The following is a 16,491-nucleotide window of genomic DNA, read 5'->3' on the forward strand; positions in this document are numbered from 1 at the left end:
GAAAAGAGAGTGACTCCCATGTTTCTAGCTGTAGCCATGAAGTAAAACAAGAAAGTCAGGGTAAAGTACACATTTTCACTTTTAGTTTTTTGGGTCCCCCTCCCTTTTGCTTTGTTTTGCTTTTGTCTTACATTTAGGAAAAAGGAAGATGGAAAAAATGCATTTGTTTGATGTATTTCCAAGGTACTGACTAGGTATAGGAGATATTTTTAAGGCTCTCAAGAGCAGATTGTGGATCTCAGAATCGAGGTGGGGCTCACCCAGGTAGCTTAGCAAGACAACAATATTTATGTGCAAGCCAGAGCCAAGGGAGGGCCGAAGAAAAGCCAGAATTGATTCAGATGGTGGTGAAAGATGGAACCCTTTTAAAATGTATTACTTAGCATCAGGTTGCCTGTGGACGCGGAGTCAGGAATCTCCTCTGTGTTGTGTTGTGTTGCCTCCTCCTCGCAGGCTGGAGGCGATGGAGGAGGCTGGTGGCTGCTATTAAAGCCTGAGGGTGACGGGCTTTCAAGAATCTGATTAATGAGACTACAGGCCTGATGGTGCCACATGACCTGAGGACTGCCTATGAGTGTTCTTAACACTATCTACTTAACTGTGACAATTCCCTTTCAAACTGCTTTGACTATATGAGTATTACATTTTTTAAAAGGTTCTCTTCCTTTTGAGAGATTCTAATAGAATAAGAGATAAGAATAAAAAGTCCATGATTTAGTGGTGAATTGACAGAGGAAAGGAGTTACAGTGATGAAAGATAAAAGATACAATGAGGAAACATAGGGAAGTGGGGAATCACAAAATAATCGCATCTTGGGCACAAAAGAGAAAAGTGTGCAAAGGGTGTTGCTATATGACTAATAAAGTAAGAATTGAGAAAAATCTCATTGAATGTTAGGGACGTGGTGATTGCCAGGAGCTGGGATGGGGGATGGGAAGGTGTTGGTCAAAGGGTACAAACTTTCAGTTGTAAAATGAGTAAGTTCTGCTGATCCTAATATACAGCATGGTAACTGTAGTTAATAACACTGCATTATATTCTTGAAAGTTGCTTAGAGAATAGATCTTAAGTGTTCTCACCACAAAGGCCCTGGCCGGTTGGCTCAGCGGTAGAGTGTCAGCCTGGCGTGCGGGGCACCGGGTTCGATTCCCGGCCAGGGCACATAGGAGAAGCGCCCATTTGCTTCTCCATCCCCCCCTCCTTCCTCTCTGTCTCTCTCTTCCCCTCCCGCAGCCAAGGCTCCATTGGAGCAAAGATGGCCCGGGTGCTGGGGATGGCTCTTTGGCCTCTGCCCCAGGTGCTAGAGTGGCTCTGATCTCGGCAGAGCGACGCCCCGGAGGGGCAGAGCATCGCCCCTGGTGGGCGTGCCGGGTGGATCCTGGTCGGGCGCATGCGGGAGTCTGTCTGACTGTCTCTCCCCGTTTCCAGCTTCAGAAAAATACAAAAAAAAAAAAAAAAAAAAAAAGAAGTGATAATTATGTGAGGTGGTGGAGGTATTAGGTAACCCTACTGTAGTAATCACTTCGCAATATATAAGTGTCTCAAATCATCAGGTTATATACCTTAAGCTTACACAAGGTTATATGTCAATTATATCTCAATAAAGCTGCAAAAAAGTTACAATAGCAAGAACAGACTGATAATGCTAATAGAAGAAGGCAGAGCCCAGTAGTTTGGAAGCTTATGGGATGATGGGATTTAGAAGCAATAAGTATAGACAACATTGATTTTTCCCAAAGCTTTGAGGGAGGAAAGTAAAGATCTTGAAGAACTAGTAGACGATAAAGTTGTGTTTATTTCTTTAGGATGATCAATGTTTGTTTATATTTATAGGTTCAGGGAAAGTAGCCAGGGCACAGCAAATATGCATAGGCTAAATTTTGGGTTGGGGAGAAATAAGTGAGAAATTTATGAGGAATGGTGCAATGATGTAGAATTGAGAAAAAAGAGTATGTATGAATACTTTTCCTTCTAACGCATGAGGGAAGAACTTAGGTATAAATGAATGTATTTTCAACTATAAATATATATATTATATTTTAGGTTGTGGAGTATGTGGGAGGGAAATTAGAGTACATCTGATTCTCTCCTTTTGTTTCTAAGTGAAGAGTGAATCCGAGCTGTGTCCTCAGATGAGCAGTAATAGGGCAGATGACTTGAGTAAAACAGTACATGTTTGAACAGCCATGTGAAGAATGGAAACAAAAAAGTATAGGGATTGATATATGTTTGGTCATGTCACTCACTAAATGGTCATCGGAATATGTCAAAATAACCTATAGCAGAGCGTTCATTGCCCCGAGGAGCAATTAAGACAACACAGATAAAATTAGTTTTTAAAATGTCTGACGGATTGAAAGCTGTTGTGTGAACTGCGATTTGAGGGACCAAGATCTCAGGGAGAAGTCACTGACGTAGGCCCAGGGTTCAGCAAGCCATTTCTCCTCTGACCACTGCTGAGTGTGTGTGTGTGTGTGTGTGTGTGTGTGTGTGTGTGTGTGTGTGAGAGAGAGAGAGAGAGAGAGAGAGAGAGAGAGAGAGAGAGAGATAGGAATATGGGAAGTAGCCAAGCAAAGAAGAAGCAGAGAACCCACCAGAACTTTGGCAATCTCAAAGGCCTTGGGAACATAAAAGCTGCATTTCAGGGCAAAGTCAGTTATAATTTGAGGAGCAGTATCCCCAAGAGAAAGGAAAGGGTAGAGAATCCTGAAAGTGGTGCCTTCACCATGTGCATGAGCTGAATTCTTAATCCGTGCAGAGCAACAGGCTCCGAAACAAACATAATATACCTGAAAACGGAGCAGTGATATTGGCAGTCTCACAGTCTAAAGGGGAAAAATGGAGACCAGAATTGCCAAAGGAAAAGGAGTCTAGTAAACAGCCCTGGGCTCTTGGTTGAGAAGCTTTAAGTAGGAATGAACAAGAGGCAGACTGAACTTTATAAAGATTTTCATCAATTCTGTATTTGATAAAATTGAGGGGATCCATGCTATTGCCACTGCTTGGAATAATATAAGATGGGTCTTCTGTTGAGGTAGATCTAGCTCCCCCACAGTTTTTTATAGAAAGGTCTGGCATTCAGTCTAAAATTGCCAGGAATTAAAACACACACACACACACACACACACACACCAAAAAACAAAAAACAAGATCAGAAAAAAGAAATAGATTAGCAAGTATTGGATATAGACTTTAAAATAACTAAGACTAATATGTTCAAGAAATAGATGGTAAGATGGAGAATTTTACCAGGAAACCAGATCTAGAGAAAAAAATGAAATAGAAAATTTGAAACTAAAAACACTGTAACTGAAATTTAAAACTCAGCGGATGGATTTAGCATACTTAGAACACAGTGGAAGAGAGGAAGTAGTGAACTGAATAGGACAGTAGAAAACACCCAAACTGAAAGCACAGAGAACAAAAAAGGACAGAAAATATAGACTAAAAGCATAAGGACTACCTGGGGCATGATTTAAAAAACATTGTGAAAGAGAGAGAGAATGGGGCAGAAGTAATATTTGAAGCTATAAAGGCCGTGAATTTTTTGACACTGATAAAATATATCAAGCTATATACATCTGTGTACTCTGCACCCAAAGATAAATACAAAAAAATACCAATCTTACACACAATGTAGTAAAACTACTGAAAAGGAAAGATAAATAAAAATACTCTAAAAAGCATCCAGAGGGAAAAAAAAAGGCACATTCCATAAAGCAAACAACTGAGAGAGGAACCCTCAACAAACAGGTAGAAGCCATTAGATAATAGAATGATGTCTTTGAAGTGATAAAATAAATAACTACTAAAATAATCCTGAAGAAGCTTAACAAAGAGGACCTTTATCACCTGATATCAAGATTTATTATGAAACCATGATGATTAAGACAGTGTGGTATTGGTACAAGCTCAATGAATAGACTAATGGACTAGTAGACTAACGGATATCCACAAACAGACTTGTATTTTGATGACCATTTAATCAATGTGAAGGTTATATTTCAATGCAAGGTTTAAAAGCAGTATTTCCAGTAACTGCGGCTGTGTCTATTGGTTCTACATATGAAAAAAACAACAACAACTTAACACCTAATACCATACATAGAAATTAATTCTAATTGGATTTTAGATCTAAAGGTAAAAGGTAGAGCAAATGAAATTTTTTTTTTTTTTTTTTTTTTTTTTTCATTTTTCTGAAGCTGGAAACAGGGAGAGACAGTCAGACAGACTCCCGCATGCGCCCGACCGGGATCCACCCGGCACGCCCACCAGGGGCTACGCTCTGCCCACCAGGGGGCGATGCTCTGCCCATCCTGGGCGTCGCCATGTTGCGACCAGAGCCACTCTAGCGCCTGGGGCAGAGGCCACAGAGCCATCCCCAGCGCCCGGGCCATCTTTGCTCCAATGGAGCCTTGGCTGCGGGAGGGGACGAGAGAGACAGAGAGGAAAGCGCGGCGGAGGAGTGGAGAAGCAAATGGGTGCTTCTCCTGTGTGCCCTGGCCGGGAATCGAACCCGGGTCCTCCGCACGCTAGGCCGACGCTCTACCGCTGAGCCAACCAGCCAGGGCGCAAATGAAATTTTTTTAAGAAATTGATTTAAATTATTTTGTGACAGTGAATAGCTAATTTTCTTAAAAAGAAAAAAAGCATGAATCATAAGGTAGCAGAAGGTTACATACATTGGACTATATTAAATTTAGCAATTTCTTTTTATCAAAAGATATCATGAAAGTAGTGAAAAAATAAACCCCAGATTGGGAAAATATATTTGCAATTTATATGCATCTGTCAAAGGACTCATAACCACAATATATAAAGTATTCTATACATCAATATATAAAACAAGCAACCAATAGGGAAAAAATGAACTAAACACTTCACTCAAGGGATTATCCAACTGACCGTTGAAAGCATATGAAGTACTGAACCTCATATGGTCAGGAAGGGTGTGTGAATGAAATCCACACTGAGATACCATTACACATCCACCAGATGTTTAAAATGACCAGACTGACAATAGTCAGTGTTGGAAAGAATGTGCTTCCACATGACTATTAACATCAGAGTGCCCAACAGCATAACAACTTCATGTCCAATTAGTCACAGTCTTAGAAATTTTATAACAGAAATAGACATATGTGTGCACCAAAAGTCATGTACAAGGATGCTCGTAGCAGCACTGTTGGCAATAGTCCAAACTGAAAACAATCTAAATGTCTATTAATGGTGGAATGGGTAAACACTTCATGGAATGTTCACACAGTGGAGCAGTTTGTATTAGTGGTAGTGAATATATTATTCTACATGTGTCAAAATGAATGAATCTCACAAACTTAATAGTGAGCAAAAGAAGTCACACTCAGGAGTATCTATTGATTCTATTTATAGAAAGATTTTAAAAAAGAGAAATAAATTTATGGTGATAGATGGCAGGATAGTTAGTGTGAACCCCTCTGGAAAGAAGTGAGAGAGGCTTATATCTTGTTCTGAGTGGTGGTATGATGGGTGAGTTCAGTTTATGAAAACTCAACAAACGGTGCAGTTACAATCTTCTAACTTTACTACATGTATCTTATCCTCTGATAAAAACTTTATATTAAAAGTGAACTGGCCCTGGCCGGTTGGCTCAGCGGTAGAGCGTCGGCCTGGCGTGCGGGGGACCCGGGTTCGATTCCCGGCCAGGGCACATAGGAGAAGCGCCCATTTGCTTCTCCACCCCCACCCCTCCTTCCTCTCTGTCTCTCTCTTCCCCTCCCGCAGCCAAGGCTCCATTGGAGCAAAGATGGCCCGGGCGCTGGGGATGGCTCCTTGGCCTCTGCCTCAGGCGCTGGAGTGGCTCTGGTTGCGGCAGAGCGACGCCCCGGAGGGGCAGAGCATCACCTCCTGGTGGGCAGAGCGGGTCGCCCCTGGTGGGCGTGCCGGGTGGATCCCAGTGGGGCGCATGCGGGAGTCTGTCTGACTGTCTCTCCCCGTTTCCAGCTTAAGGAAAAAAAAAAAAGAAAAAAAAAAGTGAACTAAGCCATTATTGAAATTTATACATGTACAGTATGGCTAGCCATCACTTTCCTAGGCTGTGTGCTCGCACTCGCCAGCAGTACAGAGAAAGTGAAAAAGTTGGCAGTCAACTTTTTAATCCAGTGCATTTAAAAGCTTTAAGTTCTCCATGTAATTACCATTATCACTAAATCATAAATATTTCAAAGGCATGACCACATTTGAGAACAGTGTTCAGAGGCATTTCTTTCAACAAATGGTTCTTTAATTCTTGGTCTCACTGTGGAATTCCTACTTTGATGGTAACTGAAGCAGAACACTTGAATATCAGCCCATCACCTTGAACAGATTTCCAACTAACATGCCCATGGGAACTTCATTCTTGGATTTGTTTTCATGTGGCCACTTGTAAATGTATTCAGTGGTTGGAAAGAAACAGAAGTGAATTGCTGGGTTTGCTTAATGTAGTCTGTGAGCAGAATAACTCCAGGACAGAAGGCCGGTAAGGCTGTTGACTTTATAATGCCAAAATGTTTCTACTTTTCTGTGGGGGTTATTGTATTATTGTTCTTCAGTTAAGTCTAATAAAATACTTGAAAATCCCATATTTCAAACTTGTGTGCATGAGAATTAGCAGGTCAAGTTGTTAAAAAAGCATTTCCACAGCCATGCTGAAGACTGATTGAAGATACAAGGTGTCTATATTTTTAACACTGCAGATGATTCTGTGAAGATGTTTTAGTGAACTACATTTTGAGAGACACTGCTTTATGCTCACTGCCTGACTATTGTAGCTATTCAAAAATGTGATATTTTCACTGTGAACTTGGGGGGAAATGTTTCTTTTGGGATTTTTTGCTGTTTATCACAAGAATTATAATAGGTAATAATAGGTAATCTTTATTTAAAAGCACAGGGTTTAAGTTGCTACTGAGGCAAGTGGATATGAGAAAGCAAATGGAGAATATTTAAACAGAACTTAGAGTTTAGAAATTGCCATCAGTTCCTATTCATATAATATATATATATTCCTTAGATGAAGCCAAAATGATAGACGGACCTGTTATTAATTTAGGCAGGGACTCCTCAAACTACTGAGGTTTACAGAATGTTTTACAACCCTGGGGTTCAGAAGCTATTCTGGTGTGTGTAGTTTTCACATCATCTTTGTGGGAGCCACAAAGATCTGTATCCCACACTCCCACCATTTTTGTTTGTTGAGGTTTAGATAAAACGGTGAGATATAAGATAGTCTTTGCCCACGTGTTATGCCTTCGCTTTTACCACCTGTTTGGCTGGAACTAGTCAAGGTGAAGCTGAAATCAGTGACTCAACACCTAATTATGCAAAGGCATTAATTTGCAAAGCCATGAAATAAATATATGGGAGGAACAAAAAGCATTTCTTTTCCTACATTTGACTTTTCTTTTTCTTAATACATTTCTAAGAACCTCTCTAAAGCATTGGGCTAAACTTTGCCGTCTAAGAGGACGGCTTTTCCTTTTCAAGGGTTACCATGCTGATAAAGATTTTAGATTTTGGCTCTGGCCAATGGCTTAGTGGATAGTGTGTTGGTCCAGTGTATGGAAAACCTGGATTTGATTCTTGGTCAGGGCACACAGGAGAAGTGACGATCTGTTTCTACACTCCTCCCACTCCCCATTCTCTCTCTTTCTTCCCCTCTTGCAGCCAGTGGCTCAATTGGTTCAATCATGGCCCTGGATGCTCCCTTAGAGTGTGACAGCCTCAGGCACTAAAAATAACTCAGTACTCAAGAACATCGGCCCCAAATGGGATTGCCTGATGGATTTCTATCGGGGCACATGTGAGAGTCTGCCTCACTATGTCCCTTCATCTCACCTAAAATAAATATTTTAGATTTTACAAATAAACTGAGATGAGTTACGTGATTATTGCAATCTGTATTTAAATTAACCTTTCAAAACATCTTTTTATCCTGCAGTGTCTACCACTGCTACAAAAGTTTCTTAGCATGCAAAGATAAGCAATGTTGCAGATGGCAGTATCACAGTTGGCAGCTGTCACTGCTCAGCACCCTTTGATGTCTTAACCTTGAAATCTCTTGCTAATGATGCAAAAGAAGAAACTATAAATACTACCATTCATGACAAAATTTTTAGCATATTGACTTTATTTAAAAGTAAAAATAAGTGGCAAAAGTGACAGCCTTGAACAGGATTTTAATTTTTTTTAAAAAAAGATCTGTTGATGGTTTGACATGTAGTGTTGGTGTCTGGAGCATATATGACTCACTGAGAATCCAACATGGCTGAGAAGATGGTTATATCACTGACTGACTTAAGCCACTTGAATGTGTGCACTCCTTCCCATTCTGGTTCCTCCCAAGGAACTTCCCTTTTTGCTTTCTCTTTCTTATTTGGCCCGAGGAAACCTCTCCCTTCATCTCTTCCAAAATTCGAATGAAGACCAACCCTCAAAAGACAATTCCTCCACCTACAGTTTGACTTTATTTGTGTTTAATAATCTAGGTGACTGAGTTACTAGTCACTGGCTTAATGTACCTACTTGTCTTCTATTTACCCTTGCCTCTAAAATTAGGCTATTAGCATTTGACTCACTTCCATAATTCATAGCTGCAGTTTTGCGTTTGGCTCCTTGTCAAAGCCAGACTGCTTCTTGCTGAGCAGTTCCTGGTGTATAGTAGGCACTCAAATATTTGTTGAATGAATGAAGAAATGATGTTTGCCATCTTTATACCACCCTTTCCCACACACTCTTTGTTTTTTGATTAGTTTTGCTTGGTTCTGTTTTTTCTAATATTTCAGGGAAACAGATAAAAGAAGCTTTAGCCCCATGAGAAAGAACTAGCCCAGTGAGGTGATGAAGAGCTACATTTTTGTACATTTTACATAAAGTGCCAATCGAATATTCTCTTTTAACTCACATAGTTACTTCTCATAAGAGGAAATATAGTTTTCTTTATAACATACCACCTGCTATTCTCAACATATAGTTTTGTTTCTGGTTTGCAGTCTGAGCACTGATTAAGGGGAAGGTACAATCATTTCTTGGGTTAAGAGGTGGGTAGCATCCTTTCTTCCTTTGGTCCATTCCCTTTGCCATCTTTCCTGCTCAGTCTTTTTGTTTTCTAGTTTGTCTCCCATGGTCCTGTTGAGAGATATAGCAGTCCTCCATTTTCCATGGGGCGTATGTTCTAAAACCCACAGTGGATGTCTGAAACTGGCAGACAGTACCAAACCCTGTATATACTGTTATTTCTTAATGTGTGCACATACCTTTTCACTTAATGCAAACACTTTAAAGCTTCTCTTTGGCATAACCTAATTGCCAACATCACAACTCTTGTACTTTGGGGATATTATTAAGTAAAATAAGGGCTACTTGAACACAAGCACTGTGATACCACGAGAGTCGATCTGATAACCAAAGGTTACTAAATGACTAAGGGGCGGGGTGCGCACACACAGAGAATACGCTGGACAAGGGGATGATTCACATCCCGGGTGTGGGATGGAACGGGACAGCGTGAGATTTTATCACACTATTCAGAATGGCATGCCGTTTAAAACTTATGAATTATTTATTTCCAAATTTTTCCATTTGGTAATTTTGAACTGCAGTTAACTGGGTAACTAAAAATATGGAAAGCGAAATTGCAGATTAGATGGACTATTGTATAGCACTGAGTTAGAAATTGCAATATATAAATATATCAAACCAACACATTGCATACTTTATACTTATACAGTGTTATATCTCAAAAAAACCAAGCAAACAAACAAATACAATTTCAATAACTACTTATTTCCTTTTTCTAAAATAGGTTCTCAAAAGTGTGAACAGTAGATGACCTCATCAATGTCAGCTAGAATATTTGTCTAATGATGCAGCTCCCTAGTCCCACTGCAGATCTACTGATTGTAGGTCTTAGGAAATGAGGGTCAGGCGTCTGTATGATAACCAGCAGCCTACGCATTTATTCCACTCATGCTTTTGAGACTCATTGCCTTTCACCAATGCTGCATAAGCTCCAAGTGGGAAAATTAAATAAAAGATATACCCAAATGCTTATAACTCATTTGTCGATATTCCCACACTATTGTAAAAGAGCACACTTAACAAAATATGATGGCAGCATGAAAGAACTCTGAATATGTCTACATCTGAAAATGAAACAAAAGGCATTGTTTACCTTATTGTATAACCATAACTGTTGTTGAAAGATAACATATACTCTTTTAAAAGCTTTCTTGAAAATCAGTCCTGAATCAGAGCTATTATGTTTGCTTTTCCTTGGTTTTCAATTTTTGTATCTTTTTGTGTGGACCTCTGCACCAATTTCTCTTCCTACCCTTTTTCTTTCTCTTCTCTAAACTCTGAGGCCAGCTTCTTTATCCATATGATCCATTACTTGAGATCTCATCTTTAGCACTTAGGAGCCTAATGTTATCAAAAGAACAATTCTTGCAGTCAAGTCTTGTTCTGATACTGACCAACAATGTGATGTTGGACAGATTGCTTAACATCTTTCAGTTTCTGTTGCCTCAACACTAAACAAAACAAAACAAAACATTGTGAGATTTCAATGAGATTAATGTGTGTAAAGTGCTTAACAAAGATCTTAGCAGTCATTATTCAATTGGTTTTTGCGATTATGGATTAGAACGGTCACATGGGAAATGATGTGCTAAAGAGAAAATCTGAGTTATTAAGTTAGGAGACAAATATTGTGATAATTGCTAGGTTTTGAAGAGATAAAGATCAGCAAGACTTGGTCCCTGCCTTCAAGTTGTTGACTGTCTTCTAGAAAAAGATAGATTATAATTTTACTTACAAAAGATAGTATATGCAATGCTGCATGGTGATGAAGATTTCAGTGAAATAAGTAAGGAAGGATTGGCTAATATTTTAACTGTTCAGGGTCAGTTGCCTTGTCAAGTGTATATAGAGAAGAAATTTAAGTCTAGTAGCTGGACTGAGATGTTGATTGAAGTGAACATGCTTTTTAAGTGGACAGAGGATTCTGAATAAATCACTTAAAAATGAATCCTTCTCATGGAACTACTTTGGAGAGCAGAGGCATAATATATAAAAAGTATATAACTTATGATGTTCTTCTATTTATGTATTATCTTGTCTTAGACATTTTGAATACGTTATTGAAGCTTCATCAAAAATAACCTGACATAGTAATAAAAGTAAATTAAGAGCTGTGAGTCACGTTTGTGTGCTTCTCACTTGTGTTTCATGTCTGCAGTGGACACTCCAGATCCGTATGTGGAACTCTTCATCTCCTCAACCCCTGACAGCAGGAAGAGAACAAGACACCTCAATAATGACGTAAACCCAGAGTGGAACGAGACCTTTGAATTTATTTTGGATCCTAATCAGGAAAATGTTTTGGAGGTAAGTGAATCCTTTGGGGACTGCTTGGAGGTCATCATTCATTTGAGGTAAGTGCTTGAGTTTGTCCCCTTACTGTAGCATCCTTCCTATTCAGTTAGATGTAGTGTTCAGTTGGGCAGCTTCTAGATGGTACCCATCTATTATAGTTATATGGACATCCAGTGGGAAATGCAGGAGTTAGGCAGGGTTGGGAAGACTCTTTTATCCTCCCAATGGGCTTTGGAGAAACCATAGTCTGTTATAAAGAGAAAAATCCAAATACAACAGAATAAAAGTATTTTCAATTGCCTTGAAAATAAGGTAAAGTAAATTTTTCCTTAAAAGATGCATGTAACTTCTACAGTAATTTCTTTTTCATATTCCAAAATAGCATTTCCCGGGAGAAGGGATAAATTTCAATTTTTGAACACAAAATAATGAGTAGGTCAATCAAGAAAATTAGCCTGACCAGGCAGTGGTGCAGTGGATAGTGTCAGACTGGGACGCGGACCACTCAGGTTTGAAACTACGAGGTTGCCAGCTTGAGTGCGGGCTCATCTGGTTTGAACACAGCTCACCAGCTTGGACCCAAGGTTGCTGGCTTGAGCAAAGGGTCACTCACTCTGCTGCTGCCTGCTGGTCAAGGCACATATGAAAAAGTAACCAATGAACAACTAAGGAGACTAAGAGTCGCAATGAAGAATAGATGCTTCTCATCTCTCTCCCTTCCTGTCTGTGTCCTTATCAGTCTCCCTTCCTGTCTGTATCCTTATCAGTCTCTGTCAAAAAAAAAAAAAATGAAAAAATTATTATTTTAGTTTAAAATATAATATTCTGAAAGAAAAAACAAAGTATTGTTACCAGTTACATGTTATTTGAGAACTTTAGTATTTTTTAACATGGTGGAGAGTTTAGTTATAATTTCCAGAGATCCAAGGGAAATTTAAATGTGTGCTCTATGTTTTTATTCTCTATAGATCACATTAATGGATGCCAATTATGTCATGGATGAAACTCTGGGGACAGCGACATTTCCCATCTCTTCTATGAAAGTGGGAGAGAAGAAAGAGGTTCCTTTCATTTTCAACCAAGTAAGTAACAGAGCACAATTAGCTTTTTAACTTTTTATCAGATAAAATCCACTTATTCTTGAACGTTGGGTTTGACACCTGGAAATTTTATGTATGTATATATTTAGGTATTTCTTTATGATAATGTTTTATTTTTTTGATAATGTTTTATTTTTAAAGAGAAAATTCTGTTTTCCTTTTTATTTCTTGTCTTAATCTTCACTATTCTGATATATATATATATATGAACAAACTTTGGTTGAGGCATTACACTAAATATTATAGAAGGCATTAATCTCTTTTGTTTCTTCAAATGATGACACTGGGATTAAGCAGTAGCTGTGGCCCCCATTGACACATGTGATGCAAAAACATTTGGGAGGATAAAGGAAGATGTAAACTCTGAGAGGACAGGCACAGAGAGAGAGAATGGCTGAGTGAATGCGAAGAAAATTATTGAGATATCCAAAATATTCCAAATTACATGTTTAGTAACAAAGTAAGCTTGTGTGGAAGAGTATTTCTGTCTTAAACAATCCTCACATAATTAGAGCAGAAGTGTAAAAAGGTCAGCAAGAATATTCCTAAGGTTACTGCTATCTTGATATTTCTAAGTTTGCTGTACTTGTTTCATTTTTTTTTACATTTAGAATTAAATTTATTGGAGTAGAGTTGATTAATAAAATTATGTAGATTTCAAGTATACATTTCTGTTATACATCTTCTGTATATTGATTGTGTCCCCACCATCCAAGGTCAAATCTTCTTCCCTCACCATATATTTGACCCTCTTAACCTTTACTACCACTCCATCCCTCTTCCCTTTGGTAACCACCCTGCTGTTGTCTTTGTCTATGAGTTTTTGTTTTTTTGCCTATTTTCTTGTATGTTCATTTGTTGCTTTCAGGTTTATAATCCACACATGAGTGAAATATGGTTCTTGACTTTTTCTAACTTTTTTTACTTAGCATATTTTTAAGATCCATCCATATTGTTGTAATGGCAGTATTTCATCATTTCTTATGGCCGAGTAGTATTTCATTGTTTATATATACTATACTTCTCCATCCAGTCACCTATCAAAGGACACCTAGGTTGTTTCTATGTCTTGGCCGCCGTAAATAGTGCTGCAGGGAACACAGGGGTGCATATATCTTTGCAAATAAATGTTTTCAAGTTTTTCAGGTAGACACCCAGAAGAGGAGTTGCTCGGTTGTATGGAAACTCTTCTTAATTTTTTGAGAAGCCTCCATATTTTTATATAACCTTCATGTTTTCTATAGTGACTGTACCATTTTACATCCTACTAGCAGTGAATGAGGGTTCGTTTTTGTCCAGTCTCTCCAACACTTGTTATTACTTACTTGTTGATAACAGCCATTCTGATAGATGTGAGGTGGTATCTCACTGTAGTTTTGATCTTCATTTCCCTAGTAGCTAGTGAAGTAGAGTATCTATTCATATATCTGCTGGCCATTTCTATGTCTTCTTTGGAAAAGTATCTATTCAAGTCCTCTGCTCATTTTTTAATTGGATTGTTTATTTGGTATTGAGTTGTCTAAATTTTTTATTTATTTTGGATATTAACCCCTTGCTGGAGCTGTTGTTTGTAAACATCTTCTCCCATTATGTTGGTTGCCTTTTGTTCTGTTGGTAATTTCTTTTGCTGTGCAGAAATTTTTTATTTTGATATAATCCCATTCATTTATTTATAGGATTACTTTCCTTTTTTGAAAGTGAAATTTATTAAAAGGCTCTCTAAGATCAAGGTCCATATGTTTAGCACCTATGTTTTTCTTCTATGTAATTTATTGTTTCAGGTCTTATATTTAGGTCCTTGGTCTATTTTGCATTAATTTTTGTATGTGGGGACAAACAGTAGTCTAGTTTCATTCTTTTGTGTTTGTCTGTCTAATTTTTCCAGCACCACTTATTGAGGAGGCTTTCTTTTCTCCATTATACATTTTTGGCTCCTTTGTCAAAAATGATTTGTCCATATGTATGGAGCTTTATTTCTGGGCTCTTGATTTTATTATGTTGGTCTGTATGTCTGTTTTTCTATCAATATCATGCTGTCTTGATTATTGCAGCTCTGTAGTATAATTTGAAGTTAAGGTAATGTGATAGCTCTGGCTTTTTTTTTTTTCTCAGGATTGCTTTGCCTATTCAGGGTCTTTTGTGGTTCCATACAAATGTGATGATTTATTTGTTCTATTTCTTTAAAAAATGTTATATCTAACAGATAATTTTCCTTAATATATTATTTTTGGCTGGTAATTTCTCTCTTTCAGTAGTTTGAATACAGTATTTGATACCACTTTCTCCTATGTTGTAGGGTTGCTGCTGAAATCCAATGACAATCGAACGGGATTTTCTTTATGAGTTACTGTCTTCTTTTTCCTGGCTGCCATGAGAATCCTTTCTTTGTTGTTAATTTTTGACAGTTTTCATACAATGTGCCTTGGAGAAGGCCTTTTTGGATTTAGATAATTAGGTGTTCTGTTTGCTTTTCGGGTTCGAGGATGTAGTTCTTTTCATAGGTTTGGGAAGTTCTTGTCAACTATTTGAATAGGCTCTTCATTGCTTTCTCCTTCTCTTCCTCTTCTGGTATACCTATTATTCTTATATTGCTTTACCTGATGGAGTCAGATATTTGCCATAGAGTTCTTTCATTTTATTTATGCTCAAGTGTTTTTATTCTTCCCTCTATATCATTTCTAGATTTTTATCTTTGATATCACCAATCTTTTCTCCATGTGGTTAGCTGTATTTCTTAAGCTTGCTACTTCATTTTTTATTTCATTTATTGAGTTCTTCATCTTCAGAATTTCTCTTTGGTTCTTTTTTAAAGTTTCAATCTCTTTGATAAAGAACTCATTTTGTTCATTGATTTAATTTCTGAGTTTATTAAACTGCCTATCTTGTAACTCATTCAGTTTTTAAAGAACTGCAATCTTGAATTTTCTGTCATTTAAATCACACTTTTCTGTGTCTTTAAATTTATTTTCTGGAGATTTTTCATTTTCTTTTTGAGCCTACCTCATTGCCTTGGTTATTCATGGTATTTGATGTTTTTTTTTTTTTTTTTTCTATTTAGGCATCTATGTAGAAGTGACACTTATCTAGTAGATTGATAAGAAGAAGTCTTTCTATTGTTTCCTCATAGGTGGCGCTGAAGCACAAGTTTTTTAGTTCTTTAGCACTGCTCTGGCTTTTCAGATATCCATGGGGTGCTGGAAATATTTTGTGTTCCCAAGAAAGGTGGGCATCTCCTCTGTAGTAAGGTCACCATGGTCTCAGGGGACCAAACTTGTGGGGGATGTGGTGGGTGATGGGGTTCCAAATCTATGAAATACCAGTGCTGCCCCCTGTAGCCAGATACTGCCAGCAGTGTAGCTATGATAGATGGTGGTGGTGTAAGCTGGGGGATGCTGGTCACTGACTTTTTTGCATTGCTTTCCCAGTAATGATAACTGGCAGACTTCAGTGACCTCCTCTCTGTATCTTTACCCAACCCTGGGATTACTCACAGAGTGCATCCATCACTCAGGGAAAAATGTTTCTGTAGTACCAGTTCTCTGGTTTTCAGATAATGTGCTCTAAAACCTGACATTTACTGTTACAGCTTCTTCTGGGGCCCACTGGTAACTCTAGAGGGTAATGGGGAGTGAACTCTGGGAGGGTAAAGGGAGGCAGCGAGTCTCCATTTGTTTCTCTGTCTGGAATGGCAATTGCCAGACATCCATGGCCACACCTTTGTGTTTGACCCGTGTCTGGGTCACTGAGTTCACCTGCAACATATACTGACCACACCTGCAGAAATGCTCACTGGATGTCTCTGCTTCTCCCAGCTAAAGGGAGTGCCAGTAGCAACCTGATTTCTCCCGACTCCAGGCTGAGACCCACAGTGAGCTCTGGGCTGCATATCTGGCACCATCTCAATTCTTCTACCTTCCCACCTTCCTGGTTATCTCCTACTTCACCAGCTTCAGATGTTTTATTTTTAGTGCATGGACCTCTCACCCTACCATTCCT

At 38.5% G+C, this 16,491-nt stretch overlaps 1 protein-coding gene across 2 annotated transcripts in view; it reads left to right on the forward strand.

The window, feature by feature from the left end:
• The window catches only part of PLA2G4A (phospholipase A2 group IVA), a 150,698-nt gene that overhangs the window by 46,864 nt on the left and 87,343 nt on the right, over positions 1-16,491 (forward strand). For both annotated transcript variants that reach the window (XM_066361735.1, XM_066361736.1), the window contains 2 exons: positions 11,259-11,407; positions 12,364-12,477. In XM_066361735.1, coding sequence (XP_066217832.1) covers positions 11,259-11,407; positions 12,364-12,477 — 263 coding nt within the window. The remainder of the gene's footprint in view (positions 1-11,258; positions 11,408-12,363; positions 12,478-16,491) is intronic.

The sequence above is a fragment of the Saccopteryx leptura genome, chromosome 2 (genome assembly GCF_036850995.1).
Source record: "Saccopteryx leptura isolate mSacLep1 chromosome 2, mSacLep1_pri_phased_curated, whole genome shotgun sequence".
In the NCBI taxonomy this organism is placed as follows: Eukaryota; Metazoa; Chordata; class Mammalia; order Chiroptera; family Emballonuridae; genus Saccopteryx; species Saccopteryx leptura.